General features: G+C 43.6%; 1 protein-coding gene across 3 annotated transcripts in view; it reads right to left on the bottom strand.

Moving 5' to 3' along the window:
* Window positions 1–18621, bottom strand: part of PEPD (peptidase D) — a 145049-nt gene extending 126428 nt beyond the window's left edge. Inside the window, exons 1-4 of one of the 3 annotated variants that reach the window (XM_027701542.1) lie at window positions 18051–18089; window positions 17540–17542; window positions 12393–12576; window positions 11019–11146 (exon numbers count right to left, since the gene is read on the bottom strand). In XM_027701542.1, coding sequence (XP_027557343.1) covers window positions 11019–11146; window positions 12393–12576; window positions 17540–17542; window positions 18051–18064 — 329 coding nt within the window. In that variant the 5' untranslated portion in view covers window positions 18065–18089. Of the gene's footprint in view, window positions 1–11018; window positions 11147–12392; window positions 12577–17539; window positions 17543–18050; window positions 18091–18560 lie in introns of those variants that run through there. The other 2 variants (XM_027701541.1, XM_027701543.1) reach the window with 2 other exon arrangements.
* Window positions 18622–20179: the final 1558 nt, after the last annotated feature.

Here is a 20179-nt window from a genome sequence, read left to right as displayed (position 1 = left end):
TTAAAGCACCAAATATTGAAGATTCATCCTTCAAAGATAACAAATGACAACTTCATTTTAAACAAAATTCCACAGAGGTAGCAATGGGGAAAAAGAAGTAAAGGAGCAGCAGCAATATTTTCAGTGTAAAAATACAGTGAAATGTTAAGTCAGGCAGTAAAGTAATACCTCATGTTGGCTGTACTTCATTTCCCTTAAACACACTGATCCAACACAAAAACCCCCAGCAAAAGAGTAAGGGAAAATAGCTTTAAAACTAGTAACCAGAAATCCCAGTCAGCCAACCTCCTTAGTGAAAACTTCCAAGTTTAGAATAAACTTGCCCATTTGGATGAACTAAATTCACAGTGGCACATGATGGCATGTTTAAAAACCAAGATCCTTCATCCAACCACAATCAAATCCCACCAGTGCAGATTTTGTCAGACCACAGTATTCTGACTGGTTCCCCTTTAATGTGATCCTCAGAGAGGAATGCAATACTGACTCCTCTGTTTATCCATCAGCAAGATGAACAGCTCTGACAGCCTATCTATAAATACAACAAGAAATATATTTTGAAGCTTTTATATAGCTGGACAGAATTCAAATCTCAATTTCTTTGCAGTATTTTATCAACCATGTTGTGTTTCCACTTTAAACCAAATAAAAACTTGGTCTCATTGTCTAAAATAATTTTAAACCTGTTGTTCATTACACTGCACAAAAATTCATAACACAAATCTCAGGAGATTTGTACAAATTTGACATTACTGCAAGAATTCCATGAAGAAACATTTCTTTATATTCTAAAGGACTCTGGAGCAATAGCCTTGTAATACCAACATGACAAAAGAGTGTTCTAGTTTTCAGAACTACATTCAGAAGAGAGGTAAAAATGAGATGTATCTAAATCACAAAAGCCAAAGAAAAACTGTGAACAGAATTTATAATAGCTGATTCCTGAAAGAAACACATCTAAGCCAATTGCTAATATATTTGCAGCCTAATTGCTGATATACATTCATAGGGATATGCTTTCATTTGCATCTAAATGTTCTTCCAAACTTCAATAGATATAACAACTTTTTCCTACTGGTTGCTTTGTATTTCCATTTTTTAATGCTTCTAGGACAGATTTTCAGTTTTTTTAGCTTTTACATTGGATCAGCTCTAAAATGAAATTCAGCTTTTCCTGAAGTAGTCCAATTTAGCTTTCTTCAGCATTTCAGCTGGAGTTCCTAATTCAAGATTACCTATCTTACTGCACAGCCTTAAATGTAAAATTATTCCTGCTGGGGGGAAAAAAAAATCTAAATGGTATGTTCATTACAAAAATTAGACAAATTATACACCTTTAATGTTAAGATTTGAACGGTTTCACAGAACTTCTTAAGTCCTCACATCTGGCCTTGTTTGTGTTTTGAAGCTATTCTGGAAGAAGGATGTCTTACTCCTCTGTTACATATAAAAGGAAGCAATAGGTGTGGCCTAACATAAGCACCAACATGAGGTAACTGTTCTGCAAGATGAAATGCTCAGTTAATACCACACAGCACAGAGAACAAAGCAATATTCCAGGTTGGCTGACCATACATGCTATCAATGAACTTACATTAGGGCCAAATAATGCAAATTACCTACAATTTCTAAGCACTGTATCTGGCCTTAGCCAAAAAAAAAATAAATCAGCATTAATTTAATGTATTTTTTTAAAAGGATCAGTATGAATCCTGAAATAAAAGTCAACAACCATTTTGAGGAACTCCTGGTATGCCAGGAAGGAAGACAGCAAGTACTGACACAAAGCAACATGCCATGCTAAAGACTATCTCCTGGAATTAAGACACAGATCCACAAGTCTTACTGTCTTTTGGATCCACAGCTCCTGGCTGAGGTAACTCTCAGTTACCTGAGAGTGATGTCCTCACAAGCAGTAATTATTAAAGTAAGAATTAACAGAGTTGGAACAACAACAGAATAGACCAATGTCAGACTCTAACCATGACAAAGTCTAGAGTAAGACAGTTTCTACACAATAATGTTCAGGGTACAATGCTCTCTTGAAAGGTCCTGCAAATATTATTGCCCAAAATACATGAAAAACTGTCCAAGCTTGTCTCACAAAATCAGGAGAGGAAGATTCTTGATGCAGTGAGACAGAAAAGATAAAACCACAGAACTTCACAGTAAACCTTTCTGCTCTACAGGGAAACAACAGTATCGGTTCCTCCACTCAAGCCTGACTTTCACATTTAGAGTTAACAGATATAAAACACCACTTTACAGCAAACTCACCTTGTCTTGAGCAGATTAAGTGCCCACATTACCCTGCACATAGTGCCTGTACGTGGCACTGCAGCAGGCACTCCCTGCCAGCGAGTCACTGCATGAGTTACATCACATTTTTCCTCACTTACATGAGGGAAAGCACATGCACAAGGAGTAAATTGGACAAGGATGTTCTTTGGCAATTGAAGTTCTACATAGTCAACAAACTCATTTCTCAGGCCTTGCTAGATTGAGCTGAAAGCAGAGTACATGTTCCAGAGAGATTGCAAACACAGAATAACAACCTGGGCAAAACTGGGAGCAGATGAACAGAAATACATCAGCAAGTGCGAGATGAAAGAGGAAAAGGGATATAAAAGCACTGTTTTAATGCTGTCAGAGGTTCACCAATAAACTCCCTCCTCATTACAATATCATCAAGTTAACAGATGGCAAAGCATTAACCCAACAAGAGGGTGTTCAGAACTGCTAGGAAGAACAACACAGCACACTTTGCAAGATACCAGCAGATGTTCCTGACCTTGTCCCAAAAAAATGCCATTGCCTTTACATCCAAAAGGATTTCACTATCTCAAAAAAGAACATTAAAAGGCATCAAGGTAGATTTAAAACAAAACAGTACTAATGGGCTTGCTGGTGTCACGGACTGCCTTCAGCAATGTTTTGATTACCTTAATGCTAACTCCCTTTCCTTATTTCTCTAGATTACTGTTAAAATCTTTGAAAGACAGGACTACCCACACACATGTAAATTCAGACTCCTTGCTCCTTTTAATACAGTCCAGAGTAAGATGGATTTTGAGAAAATAATGGACTTTAAAAAAAAAAAACAACCAAGTCGAAGATGACAACTTGAGCTGATTTGACTGGAAAACATAACCAGGGCTGTAACTGAAGGCCCACCCAGCCAAGGGACAGACCAGCAGAGTCACAGGCACAAGGTTGGACACAGGCTGCTGGGTATGTGATCCTGGACTTCCCAGGGCTACACCCAGATCATGCAGAAGCACAATAACTCCGAGGCTGTTGGACTTGGGAAATCAGAAATAAAGTATTGAGGAGAACCTCACAGTTATTCCTCATAAAAGCCAAGCACTGACCTACCTATTTCATCTCCTTCAAACATTCAGTCTCACTGCTCCTGCTCAGCTATTCCCACCACAGGCATTCCCAAAAGATGAAAAGTTCTTTAGGCTTTCTATAAATTCTACCTCAAGAGGCAGTGCCTCAATTAGACATTTAAGAGATACTATCAAGAGCTACCCAACAAAACCACAGAAAATTTGCAGTTGGTAACCTTTCCTTTATTTCTCTCTGCAAATAAAATTCTTCCTTGGAGACAGAAAGAACTGTAACTAAGGAAATGTTTATACACTGAAATCCCTGAAAGATTTCTTGTAGCATAAGACTGCTGACAAATACTCATTAGAAAGCACTCTTCCCCCCTAAAAAGAGCACAAAAAGAATTGTAGTGGTTAAGAAGTATAAATTCTGGGTCACTATATAATGAGTGTTCCACTCAAACACTGGTCTCAATTCATGCTTCTTAACAAACTTACACACTGAATCTCTCAATAGCAGATGTTCCTCTTCTACTTTGGAAAAACACCAGCTCTGGGGGAAAAATGAGCAATATTTTATGCCCCACACATAAAAGCACTATAGCATGAAAGCTCTGGAATGTGTGCAGCATGTCCCACAGCTCCCATATTAATGGGTATCAGAATGAGAGAAAGCAGTACTGGTGTTTACATCAGCATTAGACCCAAACAGCTTTAAGAAGGGGATGATAATATTCCCATTTTACAACTTGAAAGGAAAGCTAAACCACAAAGAAATTAAGTGAACTTGACACAAGGACTCCCAGAATCCACCCATGCACACAGTGCCTGATCCACTGTGTCACATTGGCCCTGCAAGACAAAGCAGCAGCTGACATCCCTCAGGACTGGGGTCGAGGCCACCCCCTCTGACTCCCAAAGCTCCAGCCAGGGGGACACAGCAACAAAACACAACCTGCCCGCTCCTCACTCACACTCAGCTCTTAACAAACATTAATATTAATGTTTCCCATCATATTTTCACAAAACACTTGGGTTTGTTTTTATCTCTTTGTGTGTTTCTCAACAGACCACACTCTGTTTCAGAGTCCTTCCTGAGCATACAGAGAGGTCACAGGGAATAAAAACCTAAGGAAACACTTAACATCAAGAGCTAAGAAGGTGGAATTTTAAAAGTGCAAGAATAGAGGCACCACTGTAGGTTTTCCTCTTGAGGTATTTTTCACTGAAGTGCCTTCCCAAATCCAGGCCAACAAGAAGCAGAGAGCTCTGCCCTCAGAGTGGGCAGTGTGGAGGTGCAGAGCCTTGCCAGAGCACTGCTGGAAAACCCCCACGGACATTTCTTTTGCTGCAGTTTCCTACCAGCAGCAGCCGAGTCCTCGGAGAAAAAATACACAGCACACCTGATCAAAAGAAAACGTGGATTCTCTGATATTTCAAAACCTTTATCAGGAGCTTATATCACTGAACTCAGGACTCCTGATAGCGCCTTAAATAAAGTATAAAATCAGAAATGCCTGGTGGGGGTTATCAACATTCCCTGTCACACCACAGGAATGACACGTGCATACCTCACGCTGTGGTTTGAAGCCACATCCGGATATTAAAAAGCTCTGGTGCAGCATCACCAAGCAGGTTTGCTCAGTGCTGGATCTGCTCTCAGTGTGCCCGAATCAAAAAGAGGGGAGGAAAAAGAAGCACTGTAACACTTACAAAAACACCAACTGGTGCATCCAGTTAACAGTGTATGCTGGTAGAGATTGCAAATCAATGGACTGATACAAATAACTATTATGGTTTAAAGCCTTCTCAACAATAAATAAGAAACTTAAGGAGTTAAAAAGCAAAGATTTATAAAAATAATTACTGAAGTAAAAGTCACAGAAACAATACACATTCAGCCCAGACCAGGCAAGGCTTGTGGACTATGAGAATACTGGGACAATGACTCTGCAATAGTTTCCTCTAAACAGCACTGCTCAAATTTAAAAAGTCAGAGCATTTGAGCAGTGCTGTTTAGAGGAAACAATTATCAGTAAAGTGGCAAATGCAATCCAGGCATTAATTATTGTGAAACAGTAATTTTTATCCAAGGAGAAATCAGGCAGTGGCCCGTGGGAATCTCACCAGGTTTAACAAGATCAAGTGCTGGTGCTGCCCCTGGGTCAGGGCAGCCCCCAGGATCAATCCAAGCTGGGGATGAGCAGATGGAGCAGCCCTGGGGAGAAGGACCTGGGGGTGCTGGTGGGGGAGAGGCTGGACATGAACCAGCCCAGAACCCCCCATGCCCTGGGCTGATCCCCCAGCGTGGGCAGCAGGAGGGGGGGATTCTGCCCCTCTGCCCCTCAGCTGAGACCCCCCTGCAGAGCTGCTCCAGCCCTGGGAACAGCACAGCAAGGACATGGAGCTGCTGGAGAGAGTCCAGAGGAGGCACCAAGAGGATCAGAGGGATGGAGCAGCTCTGCTGGGAGGAAAGGTTGGGAGAGTTGGAATTGTTCAGCCTGGAGAAGAGAAGCTTTGGAGTGACCTGATTGTGGCCTTGCAGAGCCTGAAGAAGCTGACAGGAAAGATGGAGAGACAATATTCACAAGGGCCTGGAGTGACAGGACAAAGGGGGAATGGCTTCAAACTGACAGAGAGAAGGCTTAGATGGGATATGGGAAGAAAGTCTTGGCTGTGAGGGTGGTGAGGCCCTGGCACAGGTTGCCCAGAGAAGCCGTGGCTGCCCCATCCCTGGAAGTGTCCAAGGCCAGACTGAATGGATCTCTGAGCAACCTGGGCTAGTGGAAGGTGTCCCTGCCCAAGGCAGGTGTGTTGGAACAGGATGATCTTTAAGGTCCCTCCCAACCCAGGCCATTCTATGACTCTATGAAATATAATAATGAACGAATGGGTGACAAGAAATGGAAGTCACTGTACCAGGGAGAGAACTGGAATCATGGAAAATAAGCAGCCTGGGGAATTGCACAAGTAAGTCTTGTCAGTCAAAAGCAACCAGCTTTATTGTAGTTTTGAAAGGATCAGATGAAGGGCAAAGCAACAGATGTACTACCTGAATAATAGTAAAATATTGGATAAGAATCTCTCTCAAGACTGTTACTCTCCAAAATCAACTCAAATTGGCTTGGACAGGAACACTACAATGTGACCTGAAACCCAATGAGTAGTCATAATAAAAAAATGGAAAGGCCTAAAGAAGAAAATAAAAATAAATAAATAGATAAAAAGATGAGCATTTCAAGGGCTGGGAAACCCTCCAAGAGCCACAGTGGAAGGTGCTGTATCAATTTAGATGGGTGTTCCCAGAAGTTAAAGTGATAAACAGCAATGGACTGCAAGTCTTGATTAGTGGAATGCTGCAAAGACTGAAATTAGTTCTGACACTATTCAGAAACAGAAGCAGGGCTGAGTATGTTCATGAGGTCCACAGATGACATTTGCAGATAAACGTGAATTACCAGTTGGTGCAAAACAGTAACAAGATGACCTACAGCGATTAAAACCTGATCTTTTTCTTCTAAACAGCAAAATAAAGATTCAGTGAGTATGAGCAAGGGACAAATTGCAGTAAAAGATCGAACTGATAGAAATAGAAAAAGAAAAGCATACTTCATTTTAGAGAAATAAAATAAAAATCTTTAAATAAAAATTAAAATTAAAATAGCAGATGATATGGCAGATCAGTTCTGAAGGTAAAAACAAAGACCCTGTACTATCTGAACACAGAGCTCCAGAACAGGCTATGGAGGAGAGGACCCGTGTGCAACACATCAATGAAACTCATGCAGATGTCCTTCATTCCTGCAAAATGTACATTCAGAAGAGCAATTAAGGTGATCTGGAGTTTGTTCCCTACAGGACTCACACATTATCTTTCCAAAGAGCTGTCTCCAAAGTCAGCTTGCATGGAATGGGCTTACTACAGACCTTGCCTTCTTGTCACCAAGCCAAGGGCTAATTAATGCACCGATCTTGGTCACCATGATACAGGCAGATAAACACACCATGCTGTGCATAATTTAATACTCACAATTGCTCAAAATACAAATGCCACAAAATCTCACCAATCTCCATTAAGAAAAAGAGATCAAGAAAGCAATTTCCTAGCTTCTAATTTTCCTGGTCACATACAGTCTAGAGGGAATAAAAAAGGTAAAAGCCTACACAAACTGAAAGGCTCTTTTTTTTTTTTTTTTTACAAAAGCTTTACTTTTGCTCTTTTTTCCAAAGGCAGTAAAACTGCTCAGCTTTGCTGAAGTCGATCAAGTTTAATCACCAAAACCAAAGGTTGATTTTGGTTGTAACCCACTTAGAAAATGATGACAATGTTTTAAAAAGCTTCCTCATTAGGTTACTGAGAAATTATTAACATTTGCAAGCATTTCATTGTGCTTTATTACAGCTCCAAGTGCTACACCAGGGTTCAACTTTGCACATACAGGTAGCTTCCAATCAAATTCCTGGAAAAACCTTACTTACAGGGGGTGCAATGGTGGATTAATGCTGCAATACTTCCCAGTCATCCAGCAAGGCTTCAAAGAAAACACAGGAAACTGAACATAAATATTGCTCTGTAACATCTCATGTATATTTCTAAAACGTCAGAGCATGAAACAGTTAAATATTATTGTTTTCCATTAAAAACACTCTTTACATGGCAGGGCTATTAAGTTATTTTGGCATGTGCTCCACGTAAAGCAGCTGCTGTACGATGTGTTTTACTTTGTAAAATATCTTTAATCAGCACACTGACTAGTTCTGTCATTTATAATTAAAGAGGTAAATGGCAGGTGCAGCATTAATTAGTGAAATTGAAGTCTCTGTGCAAGACAGGCAGTCATACCAACTTAATGCTTTCTAGGAAGAGAAATGATTGCTAACAGCTTTGTTGTACCACAAACTTGACTGGGTACAACCCTGCCAAGAAAGAGGGGCCTTTACAATCTTGTACTGCCAGACTCATTTCTTAAACTCTTCCTTCTAAAGCTAGGAATAGGAAAAGCCCACACCCTAAGCCATCCTCAGAGTCTGTGTTTCTGCCTTGCAAATGATGGAGGGGTGGGGGCAGAGGTACAGGTCAAGGGACAGGCAAAGTGGTTCTCTTACCTGAAAAGATTTTCCCAGCTAACAACTAAGAAACTGGCTGGCCCAACATCTGGAGAAATGCCCACACACATAGCTTAAAAACAGAGCAACTGTCTTTGCAATCCCTTCCATGGATGTAGGACCACCAGTCCCTAAATCATCCTCATAACAACTCTGCGATTGCCACCTGAAGAGGCTGCGGGTTTTTCGGAGAAGGCCCACAGTCCGTGCATTAAATCTCTCCTCCCTTTCAAAACTGCAGATGTTATTTTGGCTTGAAGGACTTCTGAAAGGTAGCCTTACAGCTGTTTACAAATCTTTAGAGCATACCCATTTAGCATGAAGTTCAACCAGACGGGTAACACTTCCAAAGTAGTAGTCACCCTCAGCATCAATAGTGCTGGGTCGGGGGCAGATCACAGCCCAGGGTGGTGCATCCACCATCTCCCTGTTCACCTGTTCTGCAGAGTCCCCAGGCACCACCTCAGCATGCAGCACCCTTCATAAAAACAAGGGCATTGGGTGAGGCTGAAATAATTACAGTGTTCGTGGTCGCATTTGTAAACTAACAGTCTGCTCCTCTCCCAGCAAACGCTCTCAGACACTGTTGGCCTTGGCCAAACTAACACTGCAGCCTGAAAGGAGCCAAGAAGCTCCACTGTTGCATTACTTCAAGGCAAAAGGATTAACCCTTCAGACTGACACATTACCCAAGCTAGGCTTTGGAAACAACTCAAATACGAGTTTTTCAGAAGTGAAAGCACAACAGTAAATCAAACAACACATTGAGTAATACAGTAGTAAAACAGTAGCAAAGAGCCTTCTGCATTACTTTTAGGAGTGTCTTTGCATTTCTGCCTAAATTCACATCACAGATTCCCACATCTGTCTTAAATAGAAAGCAACATAAACACCTGGCAAAGCAACTCCACCCTGCACTGTGAATGAGAAGACCAGCTGTAGACCTCTGTAAAATACCAACCTCACAAATACCACACAAGGCATTGAATTGATTTGTTCTTCAGTGAGGTTAAATGACTGTTTCTTCAGTGGGTGGATAGTGCCTTCCACGTGCACAAAGTAAGCCCTTCCAAGGCAAACTATAGTAGACAAACTGCAGCAGATGGAAGGCAAACTTATTTGTGTTTCTCTTTCAGTGCTAATTTTGAATTAAAATTGGGTCTTCTGGGAAGGAACACAATCCCTGGCCGTGTGCAGTACCCCCTGCCTACCAACCTATGAAGCAGAACTGCTGCTGACTCACAAATGAGTTATTCATCCATCCTCCTTCTGACAAGCAGAAAAAGTACATGACCACGGCTGACAGAAGAGAAAACAAGATTCAAACAGAGGAATTCAGGAAGGGTAAAGTAGAGCATTTAGGAAACAACGATGCTGTGATAAAGACCATTTGTTATACTCTGCGAGAAGACACTATGACAATAAACCACTTTTAACCCGACTTGTAATTCTGTAAATGGACAGATAACAAGTGCAGCACAAACAAATCAAAAAGGCCACTTTGAAAATGCAAAATGAGATGCTGGCATTTCAATAATATTTTTAAGCTTTTTTAGATTAGGCATAATCAATGTGGGTATGAAACAGCTGATTTGAACCAGCAGAAGAGAACTTAGGGGGAGGAAAAAACTTTGTCTGTAAGTGGGAACAAGCGTCACGAGGGAACAGACTTCAGGGAGTGCACGTGGGGGCTACAGAACCTGCACTCCCAGACAGGTGCAGCTCTCAGCTAAAATATTTCAGACAGCAGTATTCACATTTTTACGCCATCACAATTTCAGTTCCCAGCCAGGCCTAAGACAGCAATATTCATACAAACTCTGACAAGACAGGAGCCATGCCCTGCCATATGGTCTGGCACAGTTCAGCACATGGGATTGCTTACAACTGTTTTCCTTTTCCCAAAAATTAGCACTGAAATATAAGTGATAGCTTCAATTAGAAGAGAAGCAGCCTGTCAAAATATTAAATTAGAAGTAATCCAGTGTTCTGAGACAATGTAGACAACACAAAAAATTACAGTTTGGTACAGGGTGTAAACACAATTAAGACTGAGAAAATAAATGAACACATACATAAATCAATTCCTCCACTATTAGGGCATTCTGCAATATTTACTACCAAGGTGGACAGAGAGATGTTTATGGCATACTCATGGAATAGAAGTAAAATCACATTCCCCAGTCTGTGAGTTCACATAAAGAAGTATCAAAGAGGCTACCTTCTGCCATCAGCTAAAGCTGCTGCAAACTGGTAAAGCAGCAGCTTTAAAAAAGCCTGAAAAAGCCTGCTTTTATTATTTAATTTGTTGGGGCTTAACACAAGATAATGACTTTTCTTTATTCACCTTCTCTCATGGATACCATGAGATTCATGGGTTCCAATTCCAAAGGTATTATTTCCCAAATGGTGAGGGATCATATGATCAATACCAACTGATTCTGTTTTTCACCTTTGTAGGTACATATCATTACAATTCACTGTGCATAATTTGGGGGAATCTGATTAAATGCTAAAGCATTGCAGCCCTACAGACAGTTACTCAGATACATTGGAATGCAGTTAAAAGACAGGTCTTACTTTCCCATCCAAACAGCATAGCTTTCAGGGAGTTGTGGAACAAAAAGCATGGATCTTCCAGTATCAACATCTACTGCTCCAAAGCAGCCTGCTTCAGTTACTCCAAAAGTCCAGTGAAAGTAAGATTCCTAGGTTAAAACAAATATATTCTTAGAAGAAAAACCTCACTTGTACAGCTTTAAAAATACACTAAAGTACATACTAATTCCTACTTCCATGTATCTGGAAGAGGTCTCTCTTGCTTTTGGAGGGGCAGAAGTGGTTTAGCTCTAAACCTTTTCAGATGGATTAGGTTTAGGTTAGAATAATACAAATCTCTGTGTTGGGATTTGGAAAGTATCAGAGATTAATAAACCACCCTAAGAAATAAACAGGTTAACCCAGCACAATAAACGTACACCACACATTAACATACACCACACATTCTTCCAGTCTAGAATTAGGGAATGTATGATCAGGGAGAAACAATCACATCACAAGAGACAAAGCAAAAGCAGAGAGCAGCTTCAGTGGGTTGTGAAGGCAGAGTGCTGAAGTGAAAACCCAACCTTCCCCAGAGAAGAGGAAGCTGCACTAGGAACAGCCTTTAGCCAAGAGTTATTTGAACAACAAGCAAGCCAAGAACAAAACACCTAACAATACAGAAATGAATTTTGGTAAGGACAGACATATGCTCTAGTACCCTGAAAGGTGCATCTCCTCTAAAACCAGACCAATAAATACATTAAAATATGCGCTATCTAAATTAGAATTTGCTGGGTTTATTTCTTCATAACATACAACAGCTCAATTAAATGCACAAAACAAAGTGCTGTAGCAGTCACGCAGAGTATGGGAGATGCATAATTAGAGTTCTGTTACGCCAACATCCCCAGAACTTGTTAAGTCCCATTTGTGACAGAACACATGGATACTTAAGGAAGAATCTAATTTGTTGTAAACTCCAAGATATATGCTGTTTCGTGGAATATACTACTATAAAAACATGAAAAATGCTTTTCTATTCATTAATTCAGCCCACTGTAACACTTTTCATTACGGAAAGAAGGTTGTTTTTCAGGTCACAGACAAGACTGAAAAAATGAAGAAATATTCCACTGCTGTCTTCAAGATTAGATTCAAACAATGACAAGCAGTAAGGCCTTGAACAGCTTTAGGCCCCTTAAACCAGAAAATGAGCCTGCACACTAAAGCACTGAAAGAGAGAGTAACTCAAAGCTGAAGAGGAAATGTTATAAAGAAGCCAATTTATTTAAGTGGAGCAAGACAATGCACACCTGGAACACAAAGGGAGAATAATTTAAAATCATTTTTAAACTCATGCAGTTGAAGAAAGTTTCTTAATTTGCTTTGAAGTTTTGATTCAGCTCTTACCTGGCGAAACACAATACCAGTGTCAGTACAGTATCTCTGGGTTTCCTCCCCACCCTGCAGCAGAACAACTGAATTCCTCTGGACATCCTTGTTCTGTCTCAGCCGCTCACACAGTCGTCTTCTGTTCAGGGCAAAGAGTGCTAAAGGCACTCTCAAGGTCTCATTCCCCAGCCAAAAGGAGGGTCTAGAAGAGATTTTTTTAATTGACAATTAATGGAAGACAAAGACAGTGGTTAGCACAATTCAGATGCACAGTGTTCACTCCTTCAGTGCAGTTCAGCTCTCCAAACAAGAGGCTAATCACAGGGAAGAGATGCTCTACACAAGCATCTGCTCAAGAGACAATCAAACATTGCTCACACAAGTACCAGAGGAAAAAGATGGCAAGAGGAGACAAGGCTGGCTGCAGCTGCAGTCCACAGCATCTCACTCCTTACATTCCTCTAGGTACAGCAACACCAAGTGTACATGCAGAAAGCTACTACAGCTTATGTCAGCCTGGGAAAGGCAAAGCAGGAGAGAAGAAAAGGAGTTCTGAGTTGCTGAAAACAGAATTGGAAGGTCACACTAAGTCTGGCAAACTTCACCGAGTCCTTCTGGGTAACATTCAGTAGCTGAAACAGGGACTGGAGAGAAAAGACGATGGATAGCAGATGCAGGATAACAGCATTTCCCACGCTCACACAGCATCTGCAAATTTCTTTTCTATGTATGTATGTTTATTCTTGCACCCACACAAGCAGCTTCAGCAGGTCACTGAAGTAAAACACGTGGCCACAGGAGCGTGTCTTGTGTACCACTGGCCTCCTGCTGTGCCCCTAAAGCAACACAAAGGTGCTGACACAGCCCGAACAGTTTCTGGAAGATTGTACTCAACAGAGCTGCAACGGGGAACAGCTTAAGATACAGTTTAAAAGCAGAGAGCTCGCTGTTATTAAGTAATTTAAGATGCTCAAACTACTACTAGGATATGTTGTTGAGTCGTTCACATTTGTTACAGGTCTATAAATGCACTTTTTGGAGCTTTACCAGTACAAACACAACAGCTTTTGTAGGATATTGGGGTAGGGGGTTGGAGTTCAATCAGCTGATGAGAGAAGAATTAAAGAGCAGTCCTATTGGGTTTTTTATTGTTGTTTTTATGCTTACTATAGCAAAGCTGTGCTTTGGAGCTTCAGTTTTACAGATGAATACAGCTTTATCAATAAAATCCTATGATTTAAGTCCAGTTTGTCCCTCTACCTCAGCTTTTTGAAGACTGACTGACTGGATGGAGGTTTGCTACCACATATGCTTCTAGAAGGAGAATTGTTAATGTGTTAAGGTGACAAGAAATGAACCAACCACCAAGGGACTTAACCTTAGAGGAGCAGAGCTCCACATCTTAATTATTATATAGCTTCCATAAGCAATCTGAAAGTAACCTTTGATTTATAGCTGCATGACCTCCTGAAAGACTTTATGAACCTCAGAAATGTAAACCCTGTTATTTCCTATTGCCAGCATGAAAGAGCTAATAAAATATTTTATTTTACTTGTTTATAACTACTTGATAAAACAGCATAAGTAATTTTAGAAGGTGAAAGACTGCTCTTGCTAATCCAATTTGCAAACTATCTGCTTAGGAGTTCAGCTGATGGTGCATGAAACCTATATGTGTTTAGTTTTGTTCTTTCCCACACACAGCTGATAACCCAGCACCAAGGCAGGTGCTCATTACAAGGGCTGCAGACTACCTATTGCAGCACAGCCTGGAAGCACAGCACAAACTTTCATTTTGGGGTACCCATGCCTGTAGAAAGGAGGAAGCAAGTTCATACAATCCTAGCAAAAGCCACTGAAAGTTTTAAATCAGACAGTGAACCGTAGACTAAAAATAGGCAAGGCTTTTCAGGTACAAAGGTGTGGTTCAGTAACTCAGCAGTGCACAAGAGGCTGAAAAGGCTGTTATCCAAACACGATCATCCCCTGGAGTTACAACATGCAGGGGCCTGGAAATCATTTGCTCATCCTATGGGACGTTCATAAAAGGGATGAGAGAACATCATCAGATACCCTTATGCCATATGTTGCTCTCAGATCTTTGTACCTGCTGATAAAAAAAAAAAAAAAGGCAGAGGTTGTAGCACAACCTGTCTCATGTTTTGCTTCAAAGGAAGGAAAAAAGTCACCTTCATTGCAATTTTACCCACTTCACAAGTTTGAGATCTTTTTCTGTGATTTAAAAAAAAAAAAAAAAAAGAAAAAAAGAAAACGAGAAAATTCTGACCTCTCTCCTCCAGGCCTACTCCTACATCCTAGAGCTCATAGGCAGCTGCTACAAAGGCACATTTTCATCTCCCTTAAGTCTACTATTAATGCTTTTATTACACTTAAAACCTTTGACAATCAAAATGAGACTCAAGGAGAAATAATTATGCCAAGCAGCAATTCCTACTGGTAGCCTCACTAAGCCACTCTAAGCATGCCTTTTACTGGGACCTTAATGCTAGAGCTGAAATGCATTCTGGTGCAAAATGGTGGTTTTCTGCACGTTTTCTCTAAGCCCAGAGCAGAAGCGTGTTCTTCCTTGGGCATAAGAGATCTCACCTTCCCCGTTTGAATATGCTGCCGCAATATTAATCCACAGCACAATGTGGCCTCTGCAGTTGTTCTAGACTGGCACAGGTTTTTTAGGGGCCTTGGTCTCTGTTTTAGGGCTCCTGTAGCAGTCACAGTGGCTGACCATGCTGGACCCCACAGCAAGGGCTGCGGGACCTGAGGGCTGGGCTGAGTCCTGCTGCAAATCTTGCTCTTAATTCATACCTTGGACAGCACAGGCTTGTCAGGCAACACACCTACTTTCACAACTGAAATTCTGCGAAGAAAACCAGTCAAGTTTCAGAGAGAAGACTGAACTTAGCAAACTTTGCTTCCTCCACAGCTTTTGTTCTCTCTTTCCTCCTGCAAGCACCCAGATACCAAACTGAGGGCACCCTCATGGATGCACTGCCAACGTGGCAGGACACCCACAGGCGCTGCTGTGCCTGCAGACATTGGGTCACCAGACACACATGAACCAAGCACGAGCTTCCCACAGCTTACACAGAGAGCTCTTTTCTCTTTTCAGAGATGAGACTGAGAGAGGAACTCAAGTCTTACAAGAAGCAGTATGGCTGTACACCCGGCTTTCCACCACAAATAATTTGGGAAGAGAACCCTCACAGTACTCAAGATCACAAGAAAAACACTTCCCACTGAGGACTGGCTGTGTAACCACCTGCAGTAAGTGGGTAGGTGTATGTAACTGCCTCACACATGTATCAGCCCTGCAAATACACCTGCAGGTACAGTGTAGGCAGTGTACAACTATGTTATTTGCCTGGTAACAATACTGCCACAAAACTCTATCTAGAGAAGGAACTACAAGCTTTCCATGTTGGTCCGTGATCTCTAATCACTCAACTATATCACACAAGACACACAAATCACAGAATCATAGAATGGTTTGGGTTGGAAGGGACCTTAAAGACCATCTGGCCCCGACCCCCTGCCATAGGCAGGGACGCCTCCCACTAGACCAGGTTGAGCAAGGCCTTATCCAACCTGGCTTTGAATACTGCCAGGGTTGGGGCACCTACAGCCTCCCTGGGTGATCTGTTCAACGTCCCACCACCCTCACAGTAAAGAACTTCTTCCTAATATCCAGCCTAAATTTCCCCTCTTTCAGTTTGTACCCATTACTCCCTGTCCTATCACTACAATTCCTAATGAACAGTCTCTCTCCAGCTTCCCTGTAGGACCCTTCAGATACTGGAAGGTGCTGTGAGGTCTCCACACAACCTTCTCTTCTCCAGGTTGAACAGCCCCAACTTTCTCAGCTTGTCTTCTTAGGGGAGGTGCTCCAGTCCTCTGATCAACTTCGTGGCCTCCTCTGGACTTGCCCCCACAGAATTATCAGAACTGAATCCGCTGGCTGGTCCTTCAAGGTCGGTTTCCAAGGTCTCCAGCATCTCCAGCCACAAACAACTCAGAGCTCCCCTGCAGAGTTACACATTTGATAACCAAGTGTATTTGATACAAGCACTGCTTTGTGCTGCTGGCCTCCAGGAAGCTTCTGCAAAAAAGCCTTAGTCAGCATCACAAGTGGCTACTTGCAAGACCAGGACAGGACAAAGGAAGCTCAGCTTCCTCCTTTTCTCCAGTCTGGCACCAGCATTCAATCGCTGCTCAGTCTGGTAAAGGCCTCCCACAGTAGCTGACAGTTTCCTGCTGGCTGCCACACACAATTTTTATGATCACTTAGGCCCAAGCTCACAGAAGAGCTCTTTTATTTTATTATAGTTGAAGTGAAATGTGGCTAGGAACATTAAACTAAATCTGCTTCTTTACAGGATATTTTTCTTTTGCCCGGAACTGCTGATTTTCAATGCTTATTCCAGAAGTTTTATGTCTTCAGAGAGCTTACATTTTGGCACTGTATGATCCATCTAACATTTCGGATTTGTTGCAATGCAATCACCAGAACACATTGGTAACAAAAAACCCTATTTTATTTCTGGTTTTCCTACCATTTCTCAGTTAACCTTTTGTACTTCTGGTTCTTTTCAGCAGAAAATTCATGGAACCGCCATTTCTCTTCTACTGAGGTCCCGCAGACAGGATGCAGATTTCAATGAGGATGAGAAACCACTGAAACTACTTTTCAATGAGTTATCACTTGTTTGTTGACTGGGCCTTACTTATTTGTTTGTTTTGAGTAACAGATTTATCAACATCAGCTTGAAGCCTTGACAATTTCCAATGCTGTTTCCACACCAAATACCTGAAGCTCAAGAGGCCTACACTTAACAGCAGCACAAGCACAAGTAAACGGACGATACAACGAAACAGTAAAAGCAATTGGTGCTGTTCAAGACGTGAAATGGGCATTGCCTTCACGGCAAACTCAGTACTCCTTGTGCGGTCGGCTGTAGAAGTCCCAGAGCCTCCCCATGTCCCAGCCCTGGCTCGATCCAGGGATGTAGGAACATCCCTACCCAGGGAACGCCCGGTCAGCGCTGGGGGAACCCTGGGCCAGGAGGGGACCCCATCGGGAGGTGACCTGTCCCCAAAGACACTATCAGAGCCCAGTCCCAGACCCGGCTTTGGCAGCCACGAAAAGTTACCCCCTCATTTTGATAGAGTTTCAATGGCACCTTCCTACAGCACTGGAAGACATGGCTGAATTCAGCTATAAAATGCGGGAGAGCCCTCGTGCTATGAAATCCAAGCCACGTTTAAGCACCACTTCCACACCTAACAGAACCCAAAGGATAACCCGCGGCTCGGGAGGAGGCGCTGAGAGCCGACCCGGCGGGGCAAGGGGGGCCCGTGGGACCCTCCACAGCCCTCCCCGCCCCGCGCAAAACCCGAAATCTTTTCGGGGACCCGCCGCTGCACCGCAGGCAGCTCGGCCTGCCCTGCGGGCTGCCCGGCCCCAGCCTGTGCCCGCCGGCCGGGGCACCCCCGACCCGGGCTCAGCCCCTGCGAGACCCCGCCGGGCCGGGAGCAGGGAGAGGGGAGAGGGGAGCGGGGGCAGCCAGGCTGGGAGCGGGGCGCACTGACAGCGCCGGGCCGGGAGAGGGGAGCGGGGAGAGGGGAGCAGGGATCGGGGATCAGGACGCGGGGCGCACTCACCCCGCCGCAGCCATGTTCGATCCCGGCAACGCGTCACGTGGCGGCGGCGCCGCCTCAGCGCGGGGGGACGGGCGGGGCGGGGAGAGGAGCGGGGCCGGGGCTGGGACGGACCGGGACAGGGACCGGGACACGGACACGGACACGGACACACCGCTCTGTGCTGCGGGTGCACACGGACACGGACACACTGCTCTGACCCCCCGGCTGGGCACGGACACACCGCTCTGACACCTGGGGCTGACACACCGCTCTGTCCCCGGGCACGGACACCTCGCTCTGCTCCCCGGGACTGACACACCGCTCTGACCCCCGGGCCGGGCACGGACACATCGCTCTGTTCCGGAGCACGGACACCTCGCTCTGCTCCCCGGGACTCACACACCGCTCTGACCCCCGGGCCGGGGCTCCCCACCCGCCTTCAGACACAGATCCGTGAGGGGACAGGCCCTGGGCCGGCGCTCCCCGTTCCTGGACGGGTGGCATCCTCCGGGGTGCTCTGCAGCACCTCACCTCGTGCGCTGGCTTCTTGTGCACCAAAAAATTACAGTCATCGAAGCCGAGGGCTGCGTAATGTAAAGGGATTGCTGTCTCACCACTGGACCTCCCCTAAATAAATAGTTGCTCAAAAACCCTTTTAACGCGCAGTCCTGCTGTAAGCCCTGGAAGAGACGCTTTCCACCTGCGCGTTGAAGAGCAGGAGGGGTTTCACGGCAGCCTTAGGGCTCGGTGTGCTGGAGCCATCGCAGCCCCTGGGCTCGCCCCACTCTGCCGTGTTTCGCTCCTGTTCACGCAGATTTCTTCAGAACTTGAAATGACTTGTTCTCGCCTCAAAATTATAAGATTTACCTGAAGAAACCATCATAGGCCAGGGTTCATGTGCCCAGTAACTCATACAGCCACAAAAGGAAATACCCAGGAGCATGAAAAACCAGATAAGGAGTCAGAGATTGGAGCTCTGCTCTGTGACCTGAATACAGTGTCCGCTGCTCTGTGCCTCGATAAAGCAGCGATAAGTACAGCTCTGAGCTGGCAGGTACCCCTCCTTCCCTGGAAAGAAAGCCTGAGTCCTCGCTCTGCTGCTGCTCAGCAATGCCACTGCTTTGTTGGTCTGGCACTGATCTCAAAAGCAAGTGCTGTGATGCGTGAAATATTTGGCTGCTGCACATGGAGGGTCTGCTTCCACCACAGAGCTCAGGAAAGACAGGAATGCAGGCCAGTGAGATGAGGGGGCAGAGGACCATCATAAAATACATGCAGCTTCAAGTTCCTGCTTGTTATGACAAATCAGTGCACTGGTACTAAGAAACGTGCATTATTAAAATCCTTTTTTTGGGTGGCCAAATTGTCCTCTAGAAGTTGGGAGAAAAGTGCAGCTACTCAGGCACAGCTGGCTCTGAAGTGGTGTGTGAAAGCTGCAGGGCAGGCGCAAGCAAAGATTGATTTCAGGAAGTCTGGACAGGAGCGTGTAGATTAATAAAATTAGAAAAGCCAAGTGCTGATGCTTTAGCTCTTTATGTTTTTATGTCTAAAGGTCAGAGACCTTTCGTACAAAATACATAGTGAAATAGTCAAAAGCTTCTTTCATGAACTGCACATTTGACAAGTAACAATACTTACTTTGGGCTCCAAATTCATGGATAAAGCCCCATTTTAGACATAATTGATAGGCTGTTGAAATTCAAGAAACTTCCTTCATTTTGTGCAGCCTGGAAAAAAAAAATTAATGTGAACTGTAGCAAAATATTTTACCACTTGAAGTCCCCTAGTGGCACTCCCTTCTGCTTAGGCTCCAGCAGAATCACTGGGAGGAGGCAGGGAAGCTCACTTTGCTTTTCCTTCTGCTGTTAGGAATAGGGAGAAAAGACTAAAGCATTCAAGGCACTTTTCCAAATACTGTCATTAGTGGCTTCAGGCATTCATCCTTCCCTGTTCCCCTTTGCCTACCCCTACACTTGCCCTCTGTAGTGTACATTGTAGTATCTGCTCTCTAAAATGGGTTTCCTCTGTCCTGTTTATTTCAATTTCCTCACCTCTTTCCCTTGGTCATTTAACCCGCCTTCCAAATACAATCGCCAGATTTAGAAGTTACCTGCAGAGTATTAAACCTCAGCAGAAAATAAGACTACATT

Source organism: Neopelma chrysocephalum, unplaced genomic scaffold (genome assembly GCF_003984885.1).
Source record: "Neopelma chrysocephalum unplaced genomic scaffold, ASM398488v2 Primary Assembly neopelma1_159, whole genome shotgun sequence".
Classification (NCBI taxonomy): domain Eukaryota; kingdom Metazoa; phylum Chordata; class Aves; order Passeriformes; family Pipridae; genus Neopelma; species Neopelma chrysocephalum.
The sequence above is the reverse complement of the archived record's forward strand: the minus strand, read 5'-3'. Positions and strand labels throughout refer to the sequence as shown.